The sequence below is a fragment of the Armigeres subalbatus genome, chromosome 3, assembly GCF_024139115.2.
Source record: "Armigeres subalbatus isolate Guangzhou_Male chromosome 3, GZ_Asu_2, whole genome shotgun sequence".
Taxonomy (NCBI): Eukaryota; Metazoa; Arthropoda; class Insecta; order Diptera; family Culicidae; genus Armigeres; species Armigeres subalbatus.
The window spans coordinates 174,442,180-174,457,436 of record NC_085141.1 but is presented as its reverse complement, the minus strand read 5'-3'; the positions used below and the strand labels follow the sequence as shown (position 1 = coordinate 174,457,436).

At 41.0% G+C, this 15,257-nt stretch overlaps 1 protein-coding gene across 2 annotated transcripts in view; it reads right to left on the bottom strand.

The window, feature by feature from the left end:
- Window positions 1-2,393: 2,393 nt before the first annotated feature.
- Window positions 2,394-15,257, bottom strand: part of LOC134224109 (Kv channel-interacting protein 4-like) — a 105,078-nt gene continuing 92,214 nt past the window's right edge. For both annotated transcript variants that reach the window (XM_062703355.1, XM_062703356.1), the window contains exons 5-8: window positions 3,943-4,016; window positions 3,652-3,864; window positions 3,377-3,587; window positions 2,394-3,317 (exon numbers count right to left, since the gene is read on the bottom strand). In XM_062703355.1, coding sequence (XP_062559339.1) covers window positions 3,477-3,587; window positions 3,652-3,864; window positions 3,943-4,016 — 398 coding nt within the window. In that variant the 3' untranslated portion in view covers window positions 2,394-3,317; window positions 3,377-3,476. The remainder of the gene's footprint in view (window positions 3,318-3,376; window positions 3,588-3,651; window positions 3,865-3,942; window positions 4,017-15,257) is intronic.

The window sequence follows — 15,257 nt, the reverse complement described above, 5'->3', positions numbered from 1 at the left end:
AGCCTTTATACTCGGAAAAGAGAGACACATTGATTGGTTTGTGTGGGAAAAAAATAAAAGATTAAAAACGTTCTAAGAAAATAATGTAAGCATGTAGGCCGTCGAGGAAAAGTCGATTGCGTTTTACAGAAGGATCGAGAAACACCTGGGAATTTATCATACGACAATATCCCAAGTCGTGAAATCATTCAAGAAGATTGACAGGCGTGGCTCAAAATTGAACTAAACCTTTGAAGGCCAGAAAAATGTTGAACCTGCATATTTGTCAGCAAAATCTTCCGATCCGCGATACGGCAAAGAAGGGAAATTTACATTTCGTTTAAGAGGAAATGATGAAAAGTGATCGTTCTTCCCGTCAAAAATGTATTAATGTCTTCCAATTTGTGAAATGGCAGATTGATGAAAAATGATGTCAGACGGTCTACATACCGAAAAGCGTTTCGGTCAAAGATCATGCTTGTGTTGAAGGCGCACGACGCGGTTAGTTGGAAAAAAAGAAATCATATCGTAAAAAAATTGTAGTAGAAATTATTATTTTGTGGTGAAATGAAGAACAGTACCGACGTTTTCCAACCGAAAGGACGAATCGCCTAATTTTACGCTAAATGTAGTAAATCCGTTTGATTATATTTTTGTTTTTACCATAAATATTGTTATTTAGCATAGACTCAAACGAACTAGTTGATTTTTCCATGCAATTTAACGATGTTTTCAGTAAGACTATGAAAGCGTTTGAATATATTAATTTTATTGCAATATAAACCATATTCTAGTTAATTTAAGATAAGTAGGTTGAGAAATGTCAATACTGTTCTCACTTGTTTGGAATTTGTGGATAACTTGAGAAACAGCTTAACAGGCCACAGAAGTGAACTACGGGGGTCACTTGAAGGGTTGATCAAAAAATGAATGTTGCCAAAATCATAACATGAGCATCGTTCAGAATCAGTATTGGCTAATCCTCTTTGCGCAAATTTATTTTAGAAACTGTAGTGCAGTGTTGCGTCTGTTATTGTGTGTAAAAGAAATAAAAAATTTAGTAAACAACAGGAACATGCTCACCAAATTCATGTATTCATTTCATGCTTACATCAGCAACGACGATCATAACAGCGCTTCTCACCGCAAAAAAAAAGATTTTGAGACGATGGGCCCGGTTGAAAGTTTAAAGGAATGGATAAAGAATATCGACAATACGAAATTTGGTGATAAAATTGACCTTATTGCATATATTGTGGTTCCAGTTGGGAACCGTCGTGGGCTCTCGCGACAGTCGGGGTTTCTACCATTTCCAGATCGCGAGTAGCGCGCATCTATGTCGTAGCCGTGTGCTATCATGTGCGATGCGGCAATGTAAACAAAGACCATTGTCCCCGTCATTGGCAACGGTATGCAGGTTTGGGACAGTTGCGCTGAAACACATCATCCAATTAAAGGTTCCCCCAAACACACGCGACGCGACAGTCGCGACGTGATTCTATCGCTTGACGACTACGATTCTGCCGTCGCTGGTATGGAAGGATAAATGGAACATTGCCTGCAGCGACCCACCGATAGAATCGCGACGACTAGTTGTCGCCGTCGCGGCGATGAAATCGCTTAGGTCTTCCGGTCCTAAACCGGAACGAGCATCGAACTCGCCATCTCCGGAATGGAAATCCATTGCTCGCAAGGCTACTGGAGACCCCACACAATATAATAAAAAAAATAGCTTTGGTGACCATCACATGCCAACTACTTAGTATATAAGAAAAATAAATAAATTTCCAAAACTGAAGGACCTTTACGGTTGGTAACTTAGTATTTTAAAAAAAGTCTTAATGCTAGGCGAAAAAACAGATTCCATGAATGAAATGGGGTCTGATAAATATACTATGGTTTTAATTCAAAACATAAGACCCAATTTCAAATATAGGCAGATCTTTACAATGCTAATACAATGAGTGTTCTGGGTAAGTTCCCTGCTAAATTGAGTAGTTTGTTTATAGTTTATGTCTTTAAAAAGAACATACAAATTGAAATGTTTCTTCTGGAAGTTTTATCATTTTAGGGGAAATGTTCCGTTTTCCATCTCACTGAACATATATTCAACTCATCGCAAAACAGATAAATACATTACTATTCTTGTTGCTTCTTTTTGCTAACATACCTACGTGATCACTGCTAAAAAAATCACAAAAATTCAAATCAACAAATCAAATTCCTTTTCATTGCTTTGGTTTTGATGGGATGAAAATGGGAACTGTGAGATGAAGTGCCGAACAATTCCCCTATATGGTGAATAAGGTAAGACAAAAATGAAGAAAAATGCAACTATGACTCTATGCAAAGGAAAAGAACAATTTTTAATTGATACGTGTTTTTGTCAATGTAGAAAGAAAATCTCGTAGCTATTCCTTTTCTAAACTTTCATTACTCAGTTACATTTCATCATTTCTAGCTATATACAACAATGGTCTAGTAGATCTTCTTCCTACATTTCTATGAGCTTCTTTTTGCACTTTGCATTGATGTTCGATAAAATCACAAGTTTCGAAAGGTTCGAGCAATCGAAGCATATGCTAAATTGAACAGTTGAACTGCCGATTAATTTGAATCGAAATATAAATCGACAAAATCACCTTATCTCAAAACACTAAAGTTTTTCAGCAGTACTCCAAAATGAACAAAGTAAACAACATGTGTTCCATTCTGCATTATACAACCACCAACGCATGATGTGTATAACATTCTATAAACTTCATATAAATAATTCCTAATTTCAACATTATTGTTGATAAAAGTTTAATTGTTTCTACCGAGTTAAAGCTAAACAAACCTTGATCTACAGATCGTTCCTAAAGTTCATTCGATATACTGACCCTAGTATGTTAAACCTTGCTTGGAAACAGTGTACCATGCTTTCACCTTAACTAGGGTAGGGTGTTCCGGTCGTTGGTGGCAGCCTAGCTCCGCCGGACGACACTGACCGGTGGCAAGCGGAGTGATCGTAGCGATCCCGCCGGTCATTTGCGGTGGGTACTCCGAGTACCCGGACGGGTAGCTATTTCTAACTGAACAATGCGTGGGACGAGTCGATTGCTGTTGATACGTTTCGAAAGGAATGTGATAATGTTTGAGCTGGTGGTGATGATGATAACGGACGCTACTGGACTTTTGTTTCGCTTTACCATTCATCAGGATCGATTGCTTGCGAGTGCTTGCACGGGTGGACTTGCTGAGCTGGTTGCTGCTGGCAGACATTTGTGATTTGGGAACGGTGGCAGTCTTTTGGTTTTCGTCTGTCCTTGGTCCGTTGGATGTGTCCGATTTGTAGACTGAAACATACAATCGTAAATGTATACAACTTGTTTGCGCCGTAAAGAAAAGTTCCTACAATCAGTCTGCTGACTATAGCCGTTCATACTCTCGGTGGTATCTGCGGTGTGGTTTTGATCTACAACGTACGCCGGCAGCGTGTGTAGTTTCTCCAAAGGTCATATTGTTGAGTCGAAAACGCTCATTGAATCCGAAATTAGTTTATCTTTCCGACAGCAGTCAAGAAATTCTTCTATCGTTATCACTCCATCGCGATTCGAGTCCATTTTCTGAAGTGTAGGAAAACTGTTAGCATCAGAAAACTTTTTTAATTTATCATTCCACGAAAACAACCTGAAAAATGATATCGACTTTGTTTTTAATTTGCACATCATCGGTACCGCCATCCTCTCGTTCTCCCATCAGTTCGTAGATGGCTGTCACGATGTCAGTCATTTCCTCTCGGGTTATCTTCCCGTCGTGGTTGATATCGTATAGTGAGAAAGTCCAACAAAGTTTCTCCTCCAACGTGCCTCTGGACAGAATCGATAGACCTTGAACGAAGTTCTGAAAAGAAATGTATAATAAATTAATGCTTGACATATCTGTATCGAAATCAAGCTAGTCGTGGTGCAAGCATCTTACCTCAAAGCTGAGAATTCCTGTATGGTCCTTATCTAACGTGTTGAACACATAATGGGCATATAGACCTGTATTAGCTGTAAAGAAATAAACGAACAGTAATGTCTTTAATAATTTTATTCAATGCAATACAGAGTGAAGTGTATACCCTTCCAAATATAGGTACCAAAATACTAATCGAATTACAGAAAAGCGAGGAAACAAAGAAGTTGTTTAACAAAAAGCGAAAACCACTGGCGTAGTTTCTCAAGCGATTTTTTTTTAAATATTACAAATTACGGTTTTTATGAAAGAAAAATTGTATTTTCTAGGTTTTACCTAGACCATTACCAATTTATTAATTTTATTTATTTTATTTTATTCTACTTCATCTGTTTGATATTTAATGAAGTGTGACGAGGAAAACCCAGTTCGAGTAGACTAACATCTTACACAAATTGGCATAAAAACCTGATATCTTTTCAAAACAGCACAGTCAGCCCCGTAGTGTATGGTTTACCAGGTTGGCTCCCGCCAAGGGCACCAGGTCTTAAGCGCCGAAAACCCAGAATTGCGCTATTGGAAAAGATGACGAATTACACCAAGATTTTTTTTTCGTGGTTGGAATTGATTAGTTTCCTGGGTAACCTTAATACTTTTCACACACCACATGAGTCTTCTTTTTTTTGCGAATTTTCGGAGGGGTTGACTCATTGTTTTATTGATGCTGAAGGTCCTAATCAGCTTAATCCAACCGCGTAAAAAACCTTGCTATATTCTTAAATTCATTGTTTAAGGACCGATAGCGGACCATTACAGTCGCATTTGCTCCAGTGACATTTCCGATTTCAATCAACATGAAATTTGTATGGTGGTGAAAAAAACAAAAAAGTCGTTTAATATGAACAGTGATTATTTTGAATTTGATTTTTTTCTCATGGATCTATGCAATCTGGTAAAGCTTCAAACGATGATGAGTATTTGAAATTACAGTACTCATCTAATGCAACGTACACACCGGTCAAGCAGTTTGACGAACATTGACTCCGCCCCCAAGAAAACGCTTTGGTTGCTGCTTTGTTTCAACGTATGTGAAGTTGTTCGACCAACCATTTGACAGTTGGCCACTCGGTTGGAAAAAATTAAAACGGTTTGATTTTGGTTTGAGTTGTCGGGGGTGGAGTCAAGGTTCGCCGAACATGTTCGAGCATTTGTAGTGAAGTTGCACAAACCCCCATATATTTTTTGATGGTTGGTGCTCAAGTTGGCGCTTCGGTCGTTCGTGTGTGATATTGTTGGTCGAATAAATTGATTGTTCGTGCCGCTATTGGTAAAACTTGATGGATGTTTGAATAAAAGAGAGGTGGAGTCAATGTTGGTCAAACTGATTGACCTTGCGTGCGTTCCATAACATGAGAGTGACATGCTGAATACGAGAATCTGCATTGAGGGATTTCTGTAATTTTGGTAGTTGAGTTGAAATTTGTTTGTCTAGCCAAATCAACCAATGCCACCAAATTACCAACAGTTCCACTCCAGAAATTTATATATCTTGATTCGACTTGGTGTTTTCTTGATATGATTTGTCCAATACCTATACCTTCTACCGCGGGTGTCGTGACCGGAACTTCCAAGCTCCGATTGACGGTATGGTGCCACCCGCCACTCGCCATCGGAGCGAATGCTGTCACCTCCGAACGACAATTCAAGTAGAGAGCAGTGTTTTCTACTCGAATTGTCCACGAGAATCTGCTTCCTCCAGTGACATTTCGATCAGCAGAGGGCGGTGCCACCCGCTTACTCACTGTCTACCAATGTAACCGGGAATTCCGCTGCTACTTGGACCTACTCCTGTAGGTCCTGGTCCCGGGATGGGCACTACGTTAAAGTAGTGTAGCCCTGGTCGATGCGTTTTCACACATCTGCCAACTATTTCGCTCCGATGGCGAGTGGCGGGTGACACCATACCGTCAATCGGAGCTTGGAAGTTCCGGTCACGACAGCGGGGTACGCGGAGGGCCGTGTCTGCCGAGGTGTTGACGAAACTGCAGAGCACATACTGTTCGTATGTCCTCGTTTCGACGTCGAAAGAAGAGCTATGCTAGACGTTTGCGGTCGGGACACAACCCCGGATACCCTTATCCAGAGGAAGTGCCAAGCGGTGACGAAGTGGAACGCTGTTTCGACTGCAGTCACTCAAATTGCCTGCAGATTGCGCAGAGAACCTGGCGCACCGAGCAGCAGTCGACAAGCATGACTTACTTGTGATTGGTTAGTTAGAGCGAAAACAGGATGAGCGTGGGGAAGTGAATGAGAGGTTTGCACATGTCGAGGTAAGAGTGTTGCAGCGAGTGGCAACTGCAGAGGCAGAAGAGTGAGCGCATAGGTGTTGGACTGCACATGCCGATGTAGGAGGATCGTAGCGTAGAACTGTTGGTACCTATCGCTGTCGACACCTCGAGGCATGGCAGAGGAGAGAAGAGTGAGCATCCAAGTCAGCCTCACATAGTATTTTTAATTTTTTTTTCGTTTCTTTATTAAAGACCTCACATGGTATGTTAGTGACCACTCAGGTCCGCCTCGCATTGACCACTCAGGTCCGCCTCGAACCAAAGTAAGACCCACATGGTGTGTCAGGAGTGCCTGGGTGTGTTTGAGTGAGCACCCAAATAAGTCTCAAATTGGTGTGCTAGAACGTGAAACAGGTGGCAGGGTGAGCGAGCACCCAAGTAAGTCTCACATGGTACGTAAAGCGTGAGCACCCAAGTTAGGCTCATATGGTATGTTAGTGGTAAGCATCCAAGTAAGACTCATATGGTGCGTCAGGGTGTGTTAGAGAAAGCACCCAAGTAAGGCTCATACGGGATGAGTGCCTGTCTGAGCGTGAATGAGCGACTACAGTAAGCCTGCCTATTCCCCCAGAAGTAATGCTGGGAGGCACTCCCTGGTGGAAACTATCAATCCAAAGTTGAATTTTATTGAAAGTCTAATAGCTGTTTCAAAACACCGACCAAGCCACACTAGAGCTAGATTTTTCTTTCTCAATAGGTTTGATTTATTCAGAATAAGGCCGAAGTGACCTGGGCAGTACGATCCACCTTGCCCACTGCGCACCTTGCCTTCTTGTACCCGTCAGATCGTTGTCGAGAACCATTTTCACCGGGTTACAGTCCGACATTCTGGCTACGTTTCCGTCCCACCGCAGTCGTCCGATTTCGCGGTGTGAACGATGGATGGTTCTCCCAACAGTTGATGCATCTCGTGGTTCATTCGCCTCCTCCTCGTACCGTCCGCCATCCGCACCCCACCATAGATGGTACGCAGCACTTTCCTTGCGAAAACTCCAAGTGAGAGTTGGTCCTCCACGAGCATCAGCCAGGTCTCGTGTCCGTAGAGGACTACCGGTCTAGTGAGAGTTTTGTAGATTGTCAGTTTGGTACGGTGGCGAACTCTATGCGATCGGAGCGTCTTGCGGAGTCCAAAGTACGTATGATTTCCAGCCACTATGCGTATCCGAATTTCTCTGCTGGTATCATTTTCGGCAGTCACCAGGTGAGCCCAAGTACACAAATTCTTCTACCACCTCGATTTTGTCACCACCGATGCAAACTCGCGGAGGGTGGCTCACATTCAAGGACGGAAATCTTCGTTTTACTATCAGTTGCATCGATGCTCAGTAGGCAGCTTCGTCATTGATTCGTGTTTGTTTTGATCAGACGCTCGGCAATGCAGGAATGATCATCTCGCAGCACGCTGTCAAACTTCCATACCAAATTTACCACCCGATCCTCAATAGCCGATTGATAATCGAGCGTACAAAACGAATATCTACCGGGGCTGAAATGAATATTTTGAATTGCGGTTGATTTGCACCGATAAATGATGATTATTTTACTTTATATACTAAAAAGATGCATATATTTTAGGAATCTGACTTCAAAATGTTGAATCCATGCACCGCAGTATGAAATGATATTCATATTTTGAGATTTCAAATTGAATATCAATGTGCCAAGTTGAAGATTCATTTTGACACCGCACAAAACAACGCTGACACCGAGAGTCGACGCTTGCTGCTGTTCGTGCACATGCCGTCCTATTCATTCGCACATTCAAATTCGGGAAGGACTAGCAACTTGATTGTGTGTTGGATGTCAGCTGTTTGAGTGTAGTTGAAATGACTTTTTCTGTCCCTGCTCACATTGTCTTCTCTTGAACCTCTTTCTTTCATGCACTTCGTCTTCGACGTGTTGATGACTAGTCCGATCCGCTTAGATCCCCTCTTCAGTCTGAAATAGGCTTCCTCCATCTTCTCAAAGTTACGTGCCATAATAAGGTACCCCGGGGCAAGTGGGACCTAAAAAAACGCTAGTTCAGCAAAATTGCTAACGCATACTTAGAAAACAGGGTATTTCAGGACATTAACCACTGATACATCATTATATGCTTCCGTTGTTGAAGTGTAGACGTGTTGTAAGCCATTTATTCAATTACAAAAATATTGATAGTGACATAAATAAATTTACCTGTGGGACCCACTTACCCCTTCAAACGGGGCAAGTGGGACCTGTTCTGCTCTATACTGTCGAACGAAGCTAATTTGAAGAATGTAGATATAATGTTCATGTAATTTCTGAGTCGTAGTTTTTCATATCATGGATGGAGTTTTATTGCTTGTCAGACTTTTGTTTTTGGCAAAAAAAAAGGGATTACAATGTTAGCAGATATAAAAACAAGACAACAGCCAGTTTACTGTTTAATTGTCTGTTGTCTGGTTTTACATTAGCTTACTTTCTAACCAAATGTGCTAGATGGAAGAGATAAGCAAATCTTTGTTCACTTTTCGAATGAATGTTTCTCTGTTTAACATAAATTAGAACTTCAAAAGGAACGTTTTTATTCAGGCGGTGTTGAAAATTTGTAATAGAACGAAATGGCCAATTTATGTCTTAAGCACTTTATTTATCTGAAAATCTGGTAATCTGATGCGAAGTTTAAAAATCAGAAAACACAAGACAAAACCTGTTAATCTATTGTAGGATAAATAGATTGTTTGCACTGTAAACGGAAAAAAAAATGCATAGTTATAACCATTGCTCTTTTCCATGAGGGATATAATTTTCAAAAAGTAAAATACGCATTTGGTAAATCAACTGTACATTACTTCTTAACAACTAAACCAACGATATCAACTGCATTTGATTCAGATCCCTATGATATATGAGTGTCGAAGTTATTCTTCACTAGACAACAATCTAAAAACAGGTAAAATGGCTCTATCGAAAATGTTGTTCAAATATGTTCCACTTGCCCCATGTATGTTAAAAATCAAGGAAAAGTGAAAATTGCAGAATTTTTAATCAAAACTTTAATCAAAACTTTTAAATAGTTTTTGATGTCACACAATTATTTAATTGCTCAAAATATTCAATTTCCACATCAATGATGAATTTAGAAACGACTATTTTTTTGGAAATCCATTGAATTAAAATAAAAGTAATAGATTTTGCCGGTAGTTTAAAGTCATGATTAAACAATACCATTAGTATGGTGCCGCAAATGGTTTTGATTCCAATTTTTTTTTGTGTCAGGCGAATTCGTTGATAATTCTGCTTCATCTTTCTAGAACATTGTTAACATTAAAAACGTTCACCGATTAATCGGCAGCCATAGTACCCACTTACCCCGTATTTTCACTTGCCCCTACACTACACGATATTCAATTTTCTTTCAGAAAACAATGAAGTTAATCATCCTGAACGCGTCAGTTTTTCTTCCGACTCATAAGTCGAAAGCAACATTGTTTAATTTGAAATTTAAAAACAACAATGCTTCCTCGACATTTTCGTTCTTGTTTGACGTACGGAATAATATGATTCAAACGTACTAACAAAACTTGACAAAACATTGACAAAACATGTGTTAACTCTTTCAGGACGACTTTTTTTTACCATGGATTTAACGTACAGATTTCAGTTTTGATCCTGTTAAATCCAGGTGTTTTCCTGCTTTGTTATTGAAATTTTTTATCTGTAACAGCCTTGAAAATTATTGCATTTTACCTCTTATGAGGGTCTGATCATAAATTAGGTATCATTGAGCTATTTCACCCTGCAGTTCTATGTGACATTGTTTTGATTGACTTATACTATGAAATCCAACTCACAATAATTTACAATGGTTATACTGAGATGAGTGACAAAGCAAAGATTCTGATTGATCTGATAGTGAATCAGCACGTTTTGAGTATGAGCATCTGCATTAAAATAGGTGATGATATACGATATGCTGGAGTGTGAGATCCTGATTCACTTTAATGCCGCCTACAAGTGATATCTGTCATCGTTCACCATTAGTGATCGGTTTGGATGACGGCCGTCGACAACGACCAGATCTCTGTACGGCAATGCCAAAATGCCGTGAATGTTGTTTTCTGGCATACGACGTGTTGAAAACTGACCGTCTATAGCAGTTATTCTCCATTTAATTCCACTAACTAATTATAATTAGTGGAATTAAATGAAGAGTACTAAACTCGTTATAGACGGTTGACTAGATCTGTTGAAAATCGTACCCCGGCTGTTACACCCGGCTCTCCGCATAACACCTTCTAGCGCAATGTTGAACAACAGGCACGAAAGTCCATCACCTTGTCTTAGTCCCCGGCGTGATTCGAACGAACTGGAGTGTTCGCCCGAAACCTTCACACAGTTTTGCACACCATCCACCGTTGCTTTGATCAGTCTGGTAAGCTTCCCAGGGAAGCTGTTCTCGTCCATAATTTTCCATAGCTCTACGCGGTCTATACTGTCGTATGCCGCCTTGAAATCAACGAACAGATGGTGCGTTGGGACCTGGCATTCACGGCATTTTTGAAGCATTTGCCGTACAGTAAAGATCTGGTCCGTTGTCGAGCGGCCGTCAACGAAGCCGGCTTGATAACTTCCCACGAACTCATTCACTAATGGTGACAGACGACGGAAAATGATCTGGGATATCACTTTGTAGGCGGCATTAAGGGTGGAGATCGCTTGAAAGTTCTCACACTCCAGCTTGTATATACGTATATTATACGCATCATGCAACCCCTATTTTCTTGAATACGAGATGCTCAAGGTACTCCAAAACGTGCTGAAGTTCACCCCACGGTATCTATCAGATCAATCAAGTCTTTTGCTATGTCCTCATCGTCGGTATAACCATTAAATTATTATTGAGTTTAGTTCATAGTATCTTCTAGATCAATCAAAACTTTCGCAATATCCTCATTATCGGTATTCACCCAATCCGGTGTAATAAGCATATGATCCTAATTTCCATGAACATGATATCCAATGTCCAAGGTTCATCCCGACCAACAGAGACCCGAGCAGGAGAAATTGGCTCAATAATACCTAATTCTGTTATTGATACCTTACTCTGTAATGAACTAGCCCTGCATAAGAGGTAAAATACCAAAAACTAATATGCTCAATACTTATGCCATAACATACTTAGTTATTAAATTGAATTTCAATACCAAATGCATAACCAATTATTATTCGTTTGGTATTGAAATACCTAAGCATGTTATGCCTCAAATATTCTGCATATAAGTTTTTGGTATTAATTTTTGGTATTTTACCTCTTATGCAAGGCTAGTTCATACCAATTTATGTTATCGAGGTCGTCGCTCCTGCTCGGGATGAGTCGATGTTCTATGACTCGATTCTCGAATATTTTCTGGGTTACTGTGATGGTCCCTTCAAATAGCTCTCCAAGAATTTTCTCTTCCACATCTCGATATTTCCATGAGTCGATGGTCCCTTCAATATAAACTGATGGAGGTTTGACTGTATTTCAATCGTCACGGTTTCCAGGACGTTTTATTGAACCTAAAAGGTCTGTAGTGCCTTGTATGAATAATGATTGAAGTCATATCAACTCAAAGAATCCACTGGGATATCATATCATACACCGTTTATAGGTTGGTTCATTGGATAGAACACATGATCCGAGCCCTAAAAAGGGTCCATAATACAACCGATCCTCTATGAGTCGCTAATGAAATGGCCAATGACTCAAGCATACATTGAGATGTGGAATAGAAGTTCCTTGGAAAAATTTTCGAAAGAACAATCAGAGTAACCGATAAGATAATTTTAGTATAGCGATTTTAGTTAGTCGATATCGAGTCGAAGAACATCAAATCATGGAGGGTCTATTGTAGCTTGTAAAAATAATGCATGAAATCGTATCGATTCAATGAACCTGCTTTGCGATGTTTTGGGATGGGATGTTTTGCGCTAAAAAGATACATCATTCAGGACTTTGTTGATCGGGTAGATCGCGCGTTCTGAACTCCATGCTGGTTTGAAGAACCATAAAAGCCTGTAGTAGCCAGTAAAAGTGCTGAGTGAAATTCTATCGGCTCAATCGACCTGCTAGGTTATTTAGCGATGCACGTATACATCTTTCGCATCGCATCTTTTGAACTCCCAGGCATTTTGGAAAACCAAAAAGGTCTTCAGTACCTAATAACCACAATGAGTGACATTCTATCAGCTCAATGGACCTGCTGGGATGTTTAGCGTTGAATGTATACATCGTTCAGGACTTGGTTGATCGGGTAGATCGCATCTTTGGAACTCCCGGGTGGTTTGGAGAATCTAAAAGGTCTGTAGTAGCTAGTAAACATAATGAATGAAACTCTTTCGGCTCAATAGACCTGCTGGGATGTTTAGCAATGCACGGATATATCGTTCAGGACTTGGTTGATCGGGTTGAACGCATGTTTTGAACTGCAGGATGCCTTGGAGATTCAAAAAGGTCTGTAGTAGCTTGTAAAGGAATTCAGCGAAATTCTATCGGCTTATTGGATTTGCTGGGATGTTTAGCGATGCACGGATATATCATTCAGGACTTGGTTGATCGTATAGATTGCATGTTTTGAACACCATGACGTTTTTGAGAACCAAAAAGGCCTGTATTAGTTTGTAAAAGTAATGAGTGAAATCTTATCGGCTTAATGGACCTACTGGGATGTTTAGCGATGCGCGAATATATTGTTCAGGGCTTGATTAATCGGGTAGATGGCATGTTCTTAACTCCAGGACGTTTTGGAGAACCAAAAAGGCCTGTAGTAGTTTCTAAAAGTAATGAGTGAAATCTTATCGGCTCAATGGACCTGCTGGGATGTTTAGCGCTGCACGAATACATCGTTCAGGGCTTGGTTGATCGGGTAGATCGTATGTTCTGAACTTCAGGCCGTTTTGGAGAGCCTGATATAGGTTACGTTAATTCAAAACTCGATAATTTCATGTCTTATGATCACATAGATATTTTTGGACATATTATCAGCGAGTATATGATATATACTCCAGAACAGTTTGGACGGCCTAGGATATCCGAAAAAAATATTTCAGCACCTTTTTAGTTCTTTCTATACTAGTTTTGGCAGGATCGAGCGAAACTATGCGGATACTATGAACTAAACTCAATAATAATTTAATGGTTATACCGACGATGAGGACAAAGCAAAAGACTTGATTGATCTGATAGATACCGTGGGGTGAACTTCAGCACGTTTTGGAGTACCTTGAGCATCTCGTATTCAAGAAAATAGGGGTTGCATGATGCGTATAATATACGTATATACAAGCTGGAGTGTGAGAACTTTCAAGCGATCTCCACCCTTAATGCCGCCTACAAAGTGATATCCCAGATCATCTTCCGTCGTCTGTCACCATTAGTGAATGAATTCGTGGGAAGTTATCAAGCCGGCTTCGTTGACGGCCGCTCGACAACGGACCAGATCTTTACTGTACGGCAAATGCTTAAAAAATGCCGTGAATACCAGGTCCCAACGCACCATCTGTTCGTTGATTTCAAGGCGGCATACGACAGTATAGACCGCGTAGAGCTATGGAAAATTATGGACGAGAACAGCTTCCCTGGGAAGCGTACCAGACTGATCAAAGCAACGGTGGATGGTGTGCAAAACTGTGTGAAGATTTCGTGCGAACACTCCAGTTCGTTCGAATCGCGCCGGGGACTAAGACAAGGTGATGGACTTTCGTGCCTGTTGTTCAACATTGCGCTAGAAGGTGTCATGCGGAGAGCCGGGTGTAACAGCCGGGGTACGATTTTCAACAGATCTAGTCAACCGTCTATAACGAGTTTAGTACTCTCCATTTAATTCCACTAACTAATTATAATTAGTGGAATTAAATGGAGAGTACTAAACTCGTCTTAGACGGTTGAATACATTCCACTAAAAAGACCTTAAAATATTTTTTCTGAGATCCAGTCAATTTATTTGTTTCGCGGATGACATGGACATTGTCGGTCGAACATTTGCAAAAGTGGCAGAACTGTACACCCGCCTGAAACGTGAAGCAACAAAAGTTGGACTAGTGGTGAATGCGTTAAGGACAAAGTACATGCTTGTGGGCGTAGCCGAACGCGACAGGGCCCGCCTGGGAAGCAGTGTTACGATAGACGGGGATACCTTCGAGGTGGTCGAGGAATTCGTCTACCTCGGATCCTTGCTAACGGCTGATAATAATGTTAGTCGTGAAATACTAAGGCGCTTTATCTGCAGAAGTCGGACCTACTACGGGCTCCAGAAGAAACTGCGGTCAAAAAAGATTCACCACCGCACCAAATGTGTCATGTACAAAACGCTGATAAGACCGGTAGAACTCTGCGGAAATGAAACATGGACAATGCTCGAGGAGGACTTGCAAACACTCGGAGTATTCGAGAGACGGGTGCTTAGGACCATCTTTGCGGTGTGCAAGAAGACGGTGTGAGACGGCGAAGAATGAACCATGAGCACGCACAACTCTACGGCGAACCCAGTATCCAGAAGGTAGCTAAAGCCGGAAGGGTACGATGGGCAGGACATGTTGCAAGAATGTCGGACAGCAACCCTGCAAAGATGGTGTTCGCTTCCGATCCGGCAGGTACGAGACGGCGTGGAGCGCAGCGAGCGAGATGGGCAGATCAGGTGCAAAACGACTTGGCGAGCGTGGGGCGTATTCGAGGATGGAGAGATGCGGCCTCGAACCGTGTATTGTGGCGTCAAATTGTTGATTCAGTGTTATCTGTTTAGATGTAGACAAAATAAATAAATGAATGACTTACAATATTACCAGAATTTAAATAACATCGGTTCATCGCTTATCACCTTTTTTGTAGATAAGACACACGACACCTTCCATCCACTCCTGCGGCAAAACTTCCTCCTCCCAAATCTTGGTAACCGAGTGGAGCGCTCTAGCCAGTGCCTCACCACCATGTTTAAATAGCTCTCCTGGTAATTGGTCAACCACAGGGGCTTTGTTGTTCTTCAGCCA